The 14,561-nt window shown below is 38.8% G+C and overlaps 1 protein-coding gene and 1 long non-coding RNA gene across 3 annotated transcripts in view; both read left to right on the top strand.

Annotated features, from left to right (window-relative positions):
- Window positions 1–14,561, top strand: part of LOC139597625 (uncharacterized) — a 263,742-nt gene that overhangs the window by 135,591 nt on the left and 113,590 nt on the right. The window lies entirely within an intron of this gene.
- LOC139597945 (coiled-coil domain-containing protein 70-like) lies at window positions 10,293–11,183 on the top strand. Its single transcript, XM_071443770.1, has one exon. It carries the CDS (start codon window positions 10,293–10,295, stop codon window positions 11,181–11,183), a length of 891 nt encoding a protein of 296 aa, XP_071299871.1.

Below are 14,561 nucleotides of genomic sequence, written 5' to 3'. Positions count from 1 at the left end.
TCAGAATAGATGTTAGGCAGACTTGCCTGAATACAATGCATGTGTCCTTTCAGATATTCCATCTATCTGTCATTTCAGCTCGAGTTTGGGTGGCTGACTTTTGATTATTGTACAGGTCTGATGTGTGCTTGTAAGAACTGCACAAACAGCCCTCGTTCATTGGCAGCCCCGTGCCTGTGTGTGCTGCTGGGATTCCAGAAGAGAGCAGGCTTGTTTCTTTCATGACACAGCAAAGAGCTCGTCAGGAGTTTTGTAAACTATTTCTCTAAGTTTTAACTCCCCCAGCCATGATAATGTGACCTGGTTATTATTCTGATGTCACTTTTTGCTGCAGTACAATGTCTGGCTCCCCAGGGCAAGGGGGGATGGCATTGGATGCAGGGAGTCCAGACTGCACCGTGCTCCAGCAAAGATCCCCAGGATCTGTGGAGTGGGACAGCTGTGGCAGCAGCACTGGAAGCTGCTCATCCATCTTTTCATCTGGTGGTAGCAGCTCAGATAACAGCTAAAGCTGTGAGAACAACCACTGAGGACATTATGGAAGACAGAGTGATGAGGCCCTGGGCCTTTCTTTAGACATCCTGGGACTCGTTCTGGGGAGAAGAACACTTTTCATGTCTGCAGCACAAAAATACAGAATGCTATGGATCAAAAAATATTTAAAAATCAGCTTTCTTAAATAGCTGAAACCACTGCTAAAATTTCTGAGATGCAGACAGATATCAAATTTAAATGGAGTTAGGTGTTTGGGTGTCAGAGGAGTTGCAGTTTTGCCTAGAATTTGCATGGCATTGGAGAAAATAAGGAGTTTTATTATTATCTAGGGTCAGTTAATAGTTCTCTCTAGCCTGTCAGGTAGAATGGAAGCCAGCATGTGTTCCTACTCTCACTCCCTTACATCATTCCCTTTTTTAGTGGAAAACATTTGGCCATTCTCTAGGAGGCATGCTGATTGAAAAAAACACAATATAATCAATGAATTTATAGCCTCATTGTACAGTTCCCTAATCCCTGTCAGATTTCTCCATGTTCATATCCATGAACTGTTTGACCTCTTGACTTATTAAAAATGTCTAAAAAGTTCTCAGCCTTTAGTATGGTTTGAAGTATTTAGATGGAAGAACACCAGAGTGAAGTATCCATCATTTCTAAATAACAGGATTGCATTTGATATGTACACTGTTAATTCACAGGATTATTTTCAGTAACACCACACACAGCACAAATAATTTATACACTATAGCTGTATAGAATTCTGAGGAAAGTAATATAATAACTTGAAGTTTTTTGTTTGGAAAACCTTGTACATGAAAAATTTAAAGCAAAATTCAGTATCTGGCTGTGAAGCTGTGTGTTCTTCAAGATTCTCAATTTTAAAACTGCATTTTTGTGAGACAACACTGTGAGAACAGTGCTGCTAATAAAAGGAGACATTCTATTAATATCACTGAGGTTTGTGCCTTCACAGGTTTGCTTGAATGCTTTGGGCTAAATTTGGATGTAATTGTTCACAATGCCCTCAAATTTGTACTCTAAGATACATTCAATCATTTGTTTAGTGAGTGGTCATGGTGCTCAGTAATTTGACATATTTTGGTGAAGGGGAGGGGAGGAGTGGAAAACACTGCCAGAGAAAATAGCCAAAGGGAAGAGAGAGAGAAGAATATTCTGAATTAGAGGAGAGCCATCAGGGCCATGGAGTCCAACTCCTGCCCAGGACACCCCAAGAGTCACCCCCTGTGCTCCAGAGCATTGTCCAAATGCCTCTTGAACTCTGTTTATAGATTTTTTTTGATGTGTTAAGGAATTTTGGCACAAGCTTTCTTCTCCCATGGGAAGAAAAGTAAAACCAGAGCCATTTCAAAACACCCCACTGTTTATATCCCAGTGAAATATCAGGTGTTTGAAGCTTTCTTTCCAATAACAGATCAAAACTTAAGAAGTTATTATTATAATTGTATGAAAAAATTCAAGATTGCTTCATTGAAAGCATCACAAATTTTGTAGTTAATACCACAGGAATCATAAGAGGTGCTAACCTTTGTAGTTAGTTGGAGATAGAACAATTTAATGCCCTCTTTTTTTTTCTGTTGGCTCACTAAGGCCATTTATCCTACAATAAATTAAGCTTTGCTTTCCTGTGTTGCCAGCTGCAATAAAGATGAAGAGGTCATCATGTACTCTGAAGTAATCAGCACTGGGAGTTTTTGTGGCCTTTTGTTCCTCAAAGGAAAAAAATACAGCGAACAACCCATCACAACTTTCAAATGTGGGCATTTGAATAATCTGAATATCTTAAAAAAAAAAAAAAAGAAAAAGCATTTTAAATTACCAAGAGGGTTTATTTTGGCTTATCTTATTAACTATAGCTAATGAGCGATAGCTGGTCAGTTCCTGGAGTTCTCATACTCTAATGAAGGTACTTTATTTCAAAAAAAGACCTAGCAAAAGAAAGTCTATGCATTGTACTTGTCAGAAAAAAAAAAAAAAAAAGAAGAAAGAGTTCTTTCTGGTTTGTACTAATTTCCAATGCAACTTTTTCAAGTTAGAGTTTTAATGTTGTGAGTTTTTTTTATTATATATAAAATGTTTTCCCGTAGCTGCCAAAAACTGTGTCTAAAAAGGATAATAAGAGTGAAATTTGCCCAGCATATTTAATTACATTAAATTTAATGTTATGAAACCGAGTAAAAGGTATTTTAGGATCATAGTATCTTAATAACTGTGTCTTAACTGTGTGTTACCTTAATAACCATGCAATTTTGGAAAGTTCTCCCAAGAACAAATATCCTTTTTCTGATATCTGAATTAAATTAGGCTGAACAGTTTGGTAAGGTGTTTAAGGAGGCTTTTTTGCCTCTGTTAATGTTGTGTTTCAGACACAACTTTAACACAGGCATGCACTTGTGTAACTGGAGTCCTAAAATACATACATCAACAACTGATCAATGTAGAGTTTACTACACTGCTCCTGGGAAATCACTAATAGCAAACTTCATGGCTAAGAGAGAGAGATGAGAACTTGTGCATTAAATTTGATTTTAAAGTAATGAAGACTGGAAGAGCCGTGTACAAGCAATAACAAGAATAACTTCATTTTTCTTTTATATATTTCTTTAATGCAATTACTTTTTTTTTTCTTCTGCATATCTAAGTGCTTGTGCAAGTTCTCTTTCTTCTGGGTTTTAATCAGAAGCATGACAAAGAACAGAGACGTGCCTCTAATGTTTGTTTCCCTCAGAGCAGTGTGAAGCAGTTCAACATTTTATGGAGCTGCTCAGACAACTTTCTTAATACTAAACCTGATAACTTTGAGGGCTGACCACTGGGAGAATTCATTACTTGAGTGTGAAGGGGCAGTTGCATCACCAGCTCTGTCATAGCTGGCCCTCACCCAGCAGTGTGCCAGAGGTTTGGTGTTCAGCTGTTTGTCCCTTTGGTTGTGTCCATGTTTATTGCCAGGGAGAGTTTTGTATTTGCAGGGAGGAAGGAATGATGAATCTGCCTCCATGTTCTCAGAAGGCTAATTTATTATTTTATGATACTATATTATATTAAAGAATGCTATACTAAACTATACTAAAGAATACAGAAAGGATACTAACAGAAGGCTAAAAATATAATAATGAAAACTCGTGACTCTCTTCAGAGTCTCTACACAGCTTGGCACTGATTGGCCAAAGAGTGAAAACAACCCACACCAGAAACCAATGAAACAATCATCTGTTGGATAAACAATCTCCAAACACATTCCACATGAGCAAAACAGAGGAGAAGCAAATGAGATAGTATTGTTTTCATTTTTCTCTGAGGCTTCTCAGCTTCCCAGGAGAAAAATCCTGGGCGAAGGGATTTTTCAGAAAATGTGAATTTGACAGGAGAGGTCATGACCAGCTCAGTTGTTGGTCATTTTACCCTGTTTTTTATTAGAGATTCAAGCTGTAGTTCTCCTAATGTGCCTCAACACCTGGCATACTAGTTTGAAAATTGTATCATTTGGACATGCATGCACTGGGGGTTAAAAATGTGCCTCAGCTTTGTAATGACTGAGGAGTTTTGAGGCTGCTGCTGTCTGCTTATTGCAGAGTTGCAAAGCAGGCAAAAGGGCTGTAGCACTGTGTTTGATTTTAGACATTCATGAGGAAGGGGGCAGAGTAATCAGAGCCAGCTCAGAGGATGGAAGCAGATATGATCAGACCAAGTTTGATCTGCCAGAGAAGATGAAGAGAGCTGGGCTGGTTTAGATGGGAAAATACAAGTGACATGAGACACAATCCCAGTCTTTGAAAGGAATAAAGGTTATCAAGAATAGAAAGGTGATAAATTGTTCTCCATGTCCACTGCAGCTCAGGATAGGGGACAGGAGAGAAAGTAATGTGACTCTTTTTCAGTGGAGCTTTAGATGGGACATCAGGAAAGAGAAGCCACCAAAACCAGTTTTCTCACTGCAACAATAGTTGGGCACTTGGATCTGTCACCCTGGGATGCTGCAGCCTTCTCCACACACCAGAGATTTTCAAGAACAGACTAAGGAAACAGCTGTCAAAATCATTTTAGTGTAGCTTATGTTGCCCTGTTAAGGGAGATGGATTTTATGACCACTTGAGGCCTTCAGATATCTTCCTTCCTGTCCTATAGCAGAAGAGTTAATGATTTTAACTTTCTTTTTCCCTAAAAAAGGATATTTTCTTAAATGAACATTGCTATCAAATTTGCTTTCTAACGGAATATGTGGGAATATTCTCAAAATATATTCCTAAATTATTTTTAAGTCATTGCAAAATTATTGTCCAAGCTTTTAACCATTTTCTATCCTTGCACCCCATTTAAAAAAATCCTATTATACTATTTCCTTTCAGTTTTACCTCTGAGAAATGGGAAGCAAGAAGAAAAATGGTAAACATTAACCTTTTGTTCTTCTGTCAGCTGTAATTGCTATACAAAATAGTGTCTTGATTGCTTTATGCAGATAAGATTCAAGAAATAAATTAAATTTTTAATTCCAATTCAAGTAAAATATCTCAGTCAGTCATAGTTCTACCATTTAGCAAATGTGTCTCTCCACAACCTGAATTCCAACCTTGATTTTTTTTATTTAATAATCAATGTTTGGCTTTTCCTTTGGAATTCAGTATTAACTAAGCTGCCCAAAGTAATGCATTTAAACAGTATCCAGGCATTCCATAGCTTAGAAGTCCAAACCATCATGGCTGCAAATTGCAACGAATTTTCAGTCTTTATGAAAGGACTTAATGCTGTGAATTTTTATCTAGAGACTACATGGAATTGAAAAGAACATTAAAAAATACACATAGTGACTGTATAGAAAGTAGTCTAATAACCATCATCAAGGTAATGCTGGGATAAATATATCACATTCAGCATGAAAATCCTCTTCATGTACTAAAAACATGTTTGAAATTCTGTAATTTCTCTTGTAATTAGAGAACTGCAAATCAAGAGAGTAGATGGCATCATAATCCTTGGCCCCTGATGCTCGGGAAATGTTTGTAGGGTGCATTTAAAGTGTTCTGTCTTGCACTGCTCTCTACATGTGCCTGAAGCCATGGGGAGCTTTGCTAGGGACAAAAGCTTGTTCTGCAAGACCAGAAAGCATCCCAGCTGGGCTGTGGGGTGGCACAGGGCTGTGGAATGACACAGGAGTAGGGAGTGGCACTGGGATATGGAGTGGCACTGGGCTGTGGAATGGCACTAGGATATGGAATGGCACTGGAGTGTGGAATGGCACTGGGCTGTGGAATGACACAGGAGTAGGGAGTGGCACTGGGATATGGAGTGGCACTGGGCTGTGGAATGGCACTAGGATATGGAATGGCACTGGGATATGGAATGGCACTGGGCTGTGGAATGGCACTGGGATATGGAGTGGCACTGGGATATGGAATGGCACTGGGATATGGAGTGGCACTGGGCTGTGGAATGGCACTGGAGTATGGAATGGCACTGGGATATGGAGTGGCACTGGAGTATGGAATGGCACTGGGCTGTGGAGTGGCACTGGAGTATGGAGTGGCACTGGGCTGTGGAATGGCACTGGGATATGGAGTGGCACTGGGCTGTGGAATGGCACTGGAGTATGGAATGGCACTGGGATATGGAGTGGCACTGGAGTGTGGAGTGGCACTGGAGTATGGAGTGGCACTGGGCTGTGGAATGGCACTGGAGTGTGGAGTGGCACTGGGCTGTGGAATGGCACTGGGATATGGAGTGGCACTGGGCTGTGGAATGGCACTAGGATATGGAATGGCACTGGGCTGTGGAATGGCACTGGAGTGTGGAGTGGCACTGGAGTATGGAGTGGCACTGGGCTGTGGAATGGCACTGGGCACGGGAATGTCTCTGTTTCTGTTCCACTGTGACAGTGCAGGAGTTTCCTGGCATTTCTTTAGAGGGACAGAGGCTGACCACATCATTCAGACAAACCAGACTGAGTGTCAGATCTGGTTCCTTAGCTCTGTCCTAAATAAGTGTTACAGATCACATTTATACAGAAATATATTTCAAGTAAAATAGCTGGAGAAGGGAACTTCCAGCCAATGATTTGAGCCAGCTCATCTCCTCATTCCAGTCATACTTTTATTCCTCCTCTACCTTCTCTAGAGGTGAATTCTGGATTTTTTCTTCTTCAGTGTAGGGTAGAAACTTTATGAGTGATTCTAACAATCTAAATTCCAGATATGCCTTCCACACATGTTCAAAAAAGACATTGAGTATTAAACTTAACTATAACTTGGTCTAACTATAATTTTGTCTAATTATGGCTTTTATGTCATAATAATATATAGATACATTATGTGTACCTACATTCCAAGAGTGGTATCAATAACCATTTCATCTTGATGAAAAGTTACTTATTTGCTAGGCAATGTGAAGTTTCTGAGAAAAAGATCCTGGTTATCAGTATATATTCAATATGGGACATAGGATTCTGTTTGCACATTTTGATTTGAAGATCAAGAAACCTTTTCTGGAAAGGGCAATAAGTGACTTCTTCCATGATAACTTTATGAAATATTGTCTGCTCAGAAATTGTATATGAATATATGTACACACACAGAGAGCAGGTAAAATTTTGCCTTAAAAAGCACACTGGCCTTATATACCAAATTCATTCTTTTTGCATTTGATTCCATCTCTTCCTTCTTTCCACAGCTTTAATGAAATGGGAAACTAATGAAAAATGTTTGCAGCACTGATTATAAAGCACTGAGCAGAACCAGCTCTGAGCACATGCATATATGAATCACAGCTCAAATGGATCTTTGATTGCTCATGTGGCTTTATTCAGGTTGTGATTTGTGGTATCAGGGAGGGCTAAAATAATTTTCAATACATTACATTGCAGTGCACTTCAAATCTGCTGGGAAAAAAACAAGTTAAGTGTTCTGCTAGCCAGTTGCTATCCCCGTTATTATGGAATGCTTTAGGAGGCTTCCTTTTATTCAGACCAGTTGTGTGGTTTAATTTAAAAGTAATACCAAGCATCCAACTTTCCCCTTTCATGTTAAAAGAGTGCTATTTAAAAATGGAGAGAATTCAGTCATTGGTTGGAGACACAGAGTATAAATAAGCCTTGTCATTGCGTGTCTGATGATTTCTGATTTAAATAGTTTTTCATTAAATATGAAATGTCCAAATTACCAAATCATTGTTAGTTGCATTATAAACCATTTTATAGTACTTCTCCAGCATCTTATCTCCTAGCTGCAGGATGTTTGTGGATAATGCTGCCTTCGTGTTAGACAAGCAGACAATAATTTGATTGTTCTGTTTGCTGTGTTGTGCAGAGCAGTACTTTAAAATTCTTTCGTGTTTTGTGCTGTGACAAAGTCTATTGCGTTTATTTGTTGGTTCATTGGAAAGCTTCAATACTATTGCTGTAGATCTTTTTCTTCCTTTGAAGTTTTTCCTTGCAATCAGTTTGATACATGAACATGGTGTAGCCCTTGTAGTCACACACCTGCTAGATCAAGAGTGGGGAATCTTATGTTACCCAAACTGGCTCCTCAAGCATTCACCAGGGTGGCACCAGATGCAGAGAGGATGTTATAGATGGTTTCCAGTGTGAGGTAGTAGGCAGAAGTAAATCAAGGGTTGTTAGTCCTATTGTCATTATAGGTTCTGATGGATGTGACTTTTCCAAGGCAAGATAATTATACTCTTCGTGTCTTTTGATGTGACAAAAGTATGCTGAAGAATTTTTAATGTATATTTTCTGTGTCAATGTGAAGGTACTTGAGTGTTGCTGTTCTCATTGCAGATTATGGAAACAAAGTCCCCAAATCCACATTTTCAATCAATGGCTCTAAAGATAACAAGTTTGTGTCCAATTTATATGGAACCAGTTATTTTTTTATCATTGTGGCACAGTTTTTTCATAAAATAAACATGTTTATAATGACATCTCAGTGCAGAGGGTATTTGAAATTAGGAGACTGTTTTCTGATGCTTCTGATTCTCACTTATTCTGTTCCTAGTGGATTCAACTTTGTCAGGATATGTCAGACTCTGGTGAGTTTTTGCTGGTATTGTTAGAGAGCCTGGTTCAATTCCATCAAAGCCCAAAGAGTAGTTTCCAGTTGATTTGGTGAGTACACTTCACTGCAGGCATGTATTCATCACCCCAGAAGGAAAAAGCGTAATGGTGGAAGACAGATGAGTAGAGTATGTTTTAATTTTCTGTTTCCGTTGCTCTTGTACTGTTGGTGTTAAACACAATTCGAGGCTTGTCACACCCAAATGGTGCCAGTCTCATTCTGCCTCTGAATATCTGTGACTGCTGCCTTGGTCCCTCCCAGCCACAGCCCTCAAACCCAGCGGCAGGGCAGCTCCACCTTCTCTCTGGAAGGGCTCCCAGAGCGTGGCCTGGAGGGCAGAAGCTCAGAGTCCCTGATTTTCTGAGTGTGGCAGGTTCTGGTAATGGCTCTTGTCTGCTGCCTGTTTGTAGCGTGGCAGAGATCTCTGTCCCTCCCCATTTCCTACTCCACATATGCTCTGCTGGGCATATCCAAGTAGCTGCCCCATCTGTAGTCATGTTTATTTGTTTTAGAGGATTCAACTGGCATTAATTTACAAAAATGAGGAAGGGTTGCCATCTACAATTATTAATTAGCATGCACATCTGCCTAGAAGGTGTTTCCATAAGCCTGTCTGAAGTACTTTATTGTTGTTGTTTTTTTTCATTTGAGGAGGATCAATGCTAATTTTTGGTGTTTACCAGCAATCATAGATGACTTGCAGTTAAAAAGCCATCAGCTCTGTCACATTTTTCAGTGAACAGAATCCCTTTCCAGATGGCCCTTCATTTGGATAATGGACAGCCTAAGGGGATAAAAATGTCACCTGTTGTAGCTAGTCAACAATATTAATAAAAACAGAAGAATAGACCATTCATAAAATGGGAAACAGCCCAAGAATAATTTGTGAATTATATAGTGAATATTTTTGGTAGCAATCTTGCTTTAAGAATTCCTAGGCATTCTCAAATCTGGATATTTTTGCCTTTGTGCTGTTACCTTGCAGATTAATCATGAGCTAATCTAATTTTTCTTACTGTGTTTTCTGATAAAAAAACCCCATAATATATGAGTGATTACATTGTGATTATGATTGTGAAAAATTCCTGATTACAAGGAGACCAATAACAGATTTCTTGGCTTGTCTCACACCAAATAATTTGGAAATGTTCTTTAGGTTTAACAGAATATTCAGATTGATTTAAAATGCTGGCATTTATTGGGTTTTGGGCTTTTTTGGATGCTGGTTTTTTTTTTTTTGGTTGGGGATTTTTTTATTATTTTGGTCATCTTACACTTTGAAAGTCACAAATTAAAAAGTGATATAGCAAATGCTTACATTAAAAGTAAAATTTACATTTGAAAAAAATACAGCAACACCAAAATTTTGAAGTCTCTTATTTAAGTAGTATTTTTAAAGAAAATTCAGAGCATCTCCCTCCCCATCTGGCAAAATCTAATGATTTTTCTGAAGCACCTAGGAGTGGCTCAGTGTGCCTTTTTGCCAAAAAGCCTTTTATGTGAAGATTTTTGCCCAGCAATTTTGCTAATCACGGTCACCTTGTATACAGCAGTTCTAATTGTGAACACTAATAACATACTTTTCAGAGTTTTCTGATAGTTTGAGATGAATGAAATAGATAAGAACCCAAGACAGGAAACCAGATCTCCATGTGACCAATGCAGCCAGAGGCGTCTGTTACATCCTGCTCTGGGAATCTGTGAGATCTTGCCACACAGGGTCCACTGGAGGGCATGGTTTATCTGCTGGAGGATGAGGTTTATCTGTGGCAGGACAAGGTTTATCTGCTGGAGGATGAGGTTTATCTGTGGGAGGATGAGGTTTATCTATGGAAGGATGAGGTTTATCTGCTGGAGGATGAGGTTTATCTGCTGGAGGACAAGGTCTATCTGTGGGAGGATGAGGTCTATCTGTGGGAGGATGAGGTTTATCTATGGGAGGATGAGGTCTATCTGTGGGAGGATGAGGTCTATCTGTGGGAGGATGAGGTTTATCTGCTGGAGGATGAGGTCTATCTGTGGGAGGATGAGGTTTATCTGTGGGAGGATGAGGTTTATCTGCTGGAGGACGAGGTCTATCTGTGGGAGGATGAGGTCTATCTGTGGGAGGATGAGGTTTATCTGTGGCAGGACAAGGTTTATCTGCTGGAGGATGAGGTCTATCTGTGGGAGGATGAGGTTTATCTGTGGGAGGATGAGGTCTATCTGTGGGAGGATGAGGTTTATCTATGGGAGGATGAGGTTTATCTGCTGGAGGATGAGGTTTATCTGTGGGAGGATGAGGTTTATCTGCTGGAGGATGAGGTCTATCTGTGGGAGGATGAAGTTTATCTGCGGGAGGATGAGGTTTATCTGCTGGAGGATGAGGTCTATCTGTGGGAGGATGAGGTCTATCTGTGGGAGGATGAGGTTTATCTGTGGGAGGATGAGGTTTATCTGCTGGAAGATGAGGTTTATCTGCTGGAGGATGAGGTTTATCTGTGGCAGGCCAAGGTTTTTCCTCAGGAGGATGAGGTTTACCTGCTGGAGGACACTGCATCTCCTCATTGCTGGTTTAAAGAGGCTGGAGATGAAGACCTCCTGAATCGAGCATCCACCCTGGCAAGGAGGAGTGAGGATTTCTGAGTTCTCTGTCCACTTGCAGCACATTTTCCACCCATTCTTCTTCTCACTCACTCTCTAATGCTTCACCTGAAAGCAGGAATTTATTCATAATCTGTCTCTTCTTTAGAGCTTGAAGGCACTCATTCATGATCACTATTTGATCATGAGGGGGCCAAAAGAAAGTCACGTTTGTCATTTTTTCTTAATCTGACAAACAGGTGATGTAAATACAGGAGAATAATTAAGTGATTGTCTTGAAAAATTCTCACCTTGAAGGAATATTCCAGAGCAAATAAAGGGATCTGTCCTCTACAGTTTTATATATTTATAATCTCAGAAATTAAGGTGATGGTTCCTTGTCTTCTCATTCAGAGACCTCAGATTACTCTGCATGAGGGTCAGTTTTTCCCATCTCTTTAGCAATTCATTCAGATCAGGCATAGCATTTTGCACTAAGGTACCTGACCAATTATACAATAGGGGGAAAACCCCCAATTTTCTTTAATAATAACACTAATTTCCATTGTATATCGTTCAGGAGAGAAAAAACAGATGTCAGTGAGATGCTCTTCCCTTATGACTTCAAGTCAATAGATCTTGAGTACATAACAGATGTCATTGCAAACAGAGTTTCCAATCACAAGCACAGGATTTTTTTTTATTTTTTTTCTTTTCAGGGAAGAAGCCTTATTCATGCTGTGCAAAGTATTTTTACTAATTATTAGCATGGTTTCAAGGGATTCATGTTGGGTACTCAAATCTATGCCTTTAAAAGAGGTAAAATTGTGAGTATATAGTTACTTTAGTAAAATCATACCAGAGTCTTCTGAGAACACATAGAAGGTAAATATGTAAAGCAAAGAAACCCAGGGAGTTACAAGGAGTTATCCTAGAGTAAATGAGTTAATGTGGTGCATGGATCAGTAATAGCTCCTACAGCTGCCAACAGATGCATGAGTAAAATGTTGTATATATTTTCTTACCATAAAGCATGGTAATTGGAATTGTTCTTTGCAGGTGAACTAATGCTGAACATGTTGCATAGAGACAACCCTCCAGCCCTCTGGAAGAGAAAGTGTTTTCCCCTGGTATTTAATGACCCTTGGTTAATGTAAAAGTACTGTTTATGGGCCTAACTGAGATCAGTAATTAGCTTTTTGTAGGTAGGAGGTAGATTGAGTTAATGTAAACTCTGATGGTAATGGAAAAAAAAAGAATTAAATCCTCAGAGTGGAAATCATTTGAAGGAGTGTTCTAAGGAAAGAAGAAAGGAAAACCTGTGAGTTTCTGATTGACTTAGAACATTATTTGCTCTAACATGCACAAGAATAATTGTGTTACAGTTTTAGGGTTTTTTTTAATTTTAAGGCTACATATTGACGGAGACCTATCAGGGGACCCCATTATTATTTTTCTGACTGTTTTTCCATTTATTGTTTAAATTGAATGTATATTAGACAGCTTATTTTCATGGTAGAACCATTTTTCTTCCAATAGCAATTGAGTCTGAAAATACCAGTACATGTCAGCTTTGCAATCTGACTGGAACTACCTCCTGAAACTGAGCACTGCCATCACAACAAGCTGATAATTCCAATCTCTTCTTTCATCCCTCTGTGCTGTTACAGCCAGGCAGGTGTGGCCATCTCCAGAGGAATTGCAGCTGGAAACCCTCAGGACATCTTCAGGGTCCTTGCTGTTGTTTTTATTTGTTCTTCCTGTGAAGTTCTGGCTGCCAATATATGTATATTTGATCATGAGAGGGCCAGAAGAAAGTCATGTTTGTCATCTTTTCTTAATCTTGAGCTTCACAGGGGATAGAGCACTGTGCAAAAGATAACAAAATCTGATTTCCTATAATAATGATTCAATTAAAATGTGAATGGGATACAAATCTGTCTTTGTGGCACTGGAAAGGTGGTTAGAAACAGGTGGCTTTTATTGATGAAATAAGTATGTAAGAAATTTATTTGTATTTAAAAATGAGAGAACAACTGAATTCTAATTGCTACCTATGTAAGCAGCAAACAATCTTCAGCTTTAAACTTGTAAGGAATTTAGCAAGGCTATAGATACAGAAGATTTCAAACAAAAACACAGAATACAGATGTTGAAGGAATCTCCTGATACTAATTAAGTAAATTATATTTAATTGGCCAATGCTTCAGTTAGACCAACTTTAATTTTTGATTTACACAACAGAGAGTGTGTTTGTCAAGACTAAATGCTTTGATACTTTGTTTAAATATTATGTTCTGTGAAGGACACTCTGTCAGCTTCTATGTTCAGTGCTGTGGTTTTTCCTGTTAGTCTGAATATCTTCCTCATCTGTGTCTGATATTAAAAAAAAATCTCTTGCTGAGTATTACAAGGCTATTTTTCCACTTTGAAGTGTATTTTCTTTCCAAGATGAAAGTACTGTGGAAATAAATAAATTCAATACACCATCTATATAAGAACATGACAGATTAATTTTGGGTCTCATTATGTGAGTGCCAAGGCCCTTGTCATCCTCTCCAAGGAAGGGGTTTTGCATCATATATATTCAGAAAGCCAGTCTTATTTACAGAGAGACTACTTTACTGTTATTGTTCAAAAATTAGCAATGTTTTAATGTTGGGTCAGCAGTGAGTTTCCATAAAATATTTTAAAAGAAGCCCTAAGTTAGAAATTCTGCTGCACTCCTCCAGCATTTCCCTGGAGCTCAGGTGTGCGTTTGCTGCACAGATGGTGCAGCAGCAACACACGCAGGGCTGTCAGATCCCTGATATACCTGTGCAGCACCATGAGTGCAAGATAAATGAAAGCCTGAGCTCCACATTTCCCAGTGTTTTAGGGATTAATTCTCCTCTTTATTGATTCACTGATGCCTCCCGGAAAACTTAAAAAATATCTCTGTGAGAATATAATTCTGCGTCTTAGTTTGCTTTGATCATTTTTCATTATTATTGATATTTCTTTAAATTTATGTGAGGTTTTTTTTCTTTTTTTTTTTTTTTCCTGAGGAGTTCATAATCCATTGGATGGAATTCTATCAGATATCATAGTCATGGTTTGTGAGGCCAAAGGCTTCCATAATTTATCTCTGCTGTTAAGGGGCCATTGCTCAACTCTTGATTTTGTAAGGCCTTGTACAGTCTTCAATTAAATTTTGGGAGAGGGTTTTTTTAAAATTTAATTTAATTGTTTGCATGTAGTTAGGAGCTACATACATGTACTTACTGTGTAATAGGTAAATATGAATTTTTTGGCATGCAGTTTATTGCACTGAGGCTTACATAGACACAGTGAAGGAGCAATTCCTGATTTTCTGGCAAAGCTTTGCATTTGTACAAATAAGAAATATATAAGAACTCTCTGAGCTTTTCTTTCATGGGAAAATGGACTTGAGGGCCTCCT

The sequence above is a fragment of the Agelaius tricolor genome, unplaced genomic scaffold (genome assembly GCF_023055355.1).
Source record: "Agelaius tricolor isolate 1412-34295 unplaced genomic scaffold, bAgeTri1.0.p SCAF_18, whole genome shotgun sequence".
NCBI classification, from domain to species: Eukaryota; Metazoa; Chordata; class Aves; order Passeriformes; family Icteridae; genus Agelaius; species Agelaius tricolor.
This window is presented reverse-complemented; position numbering and strand designations above follow the sequence as displayed.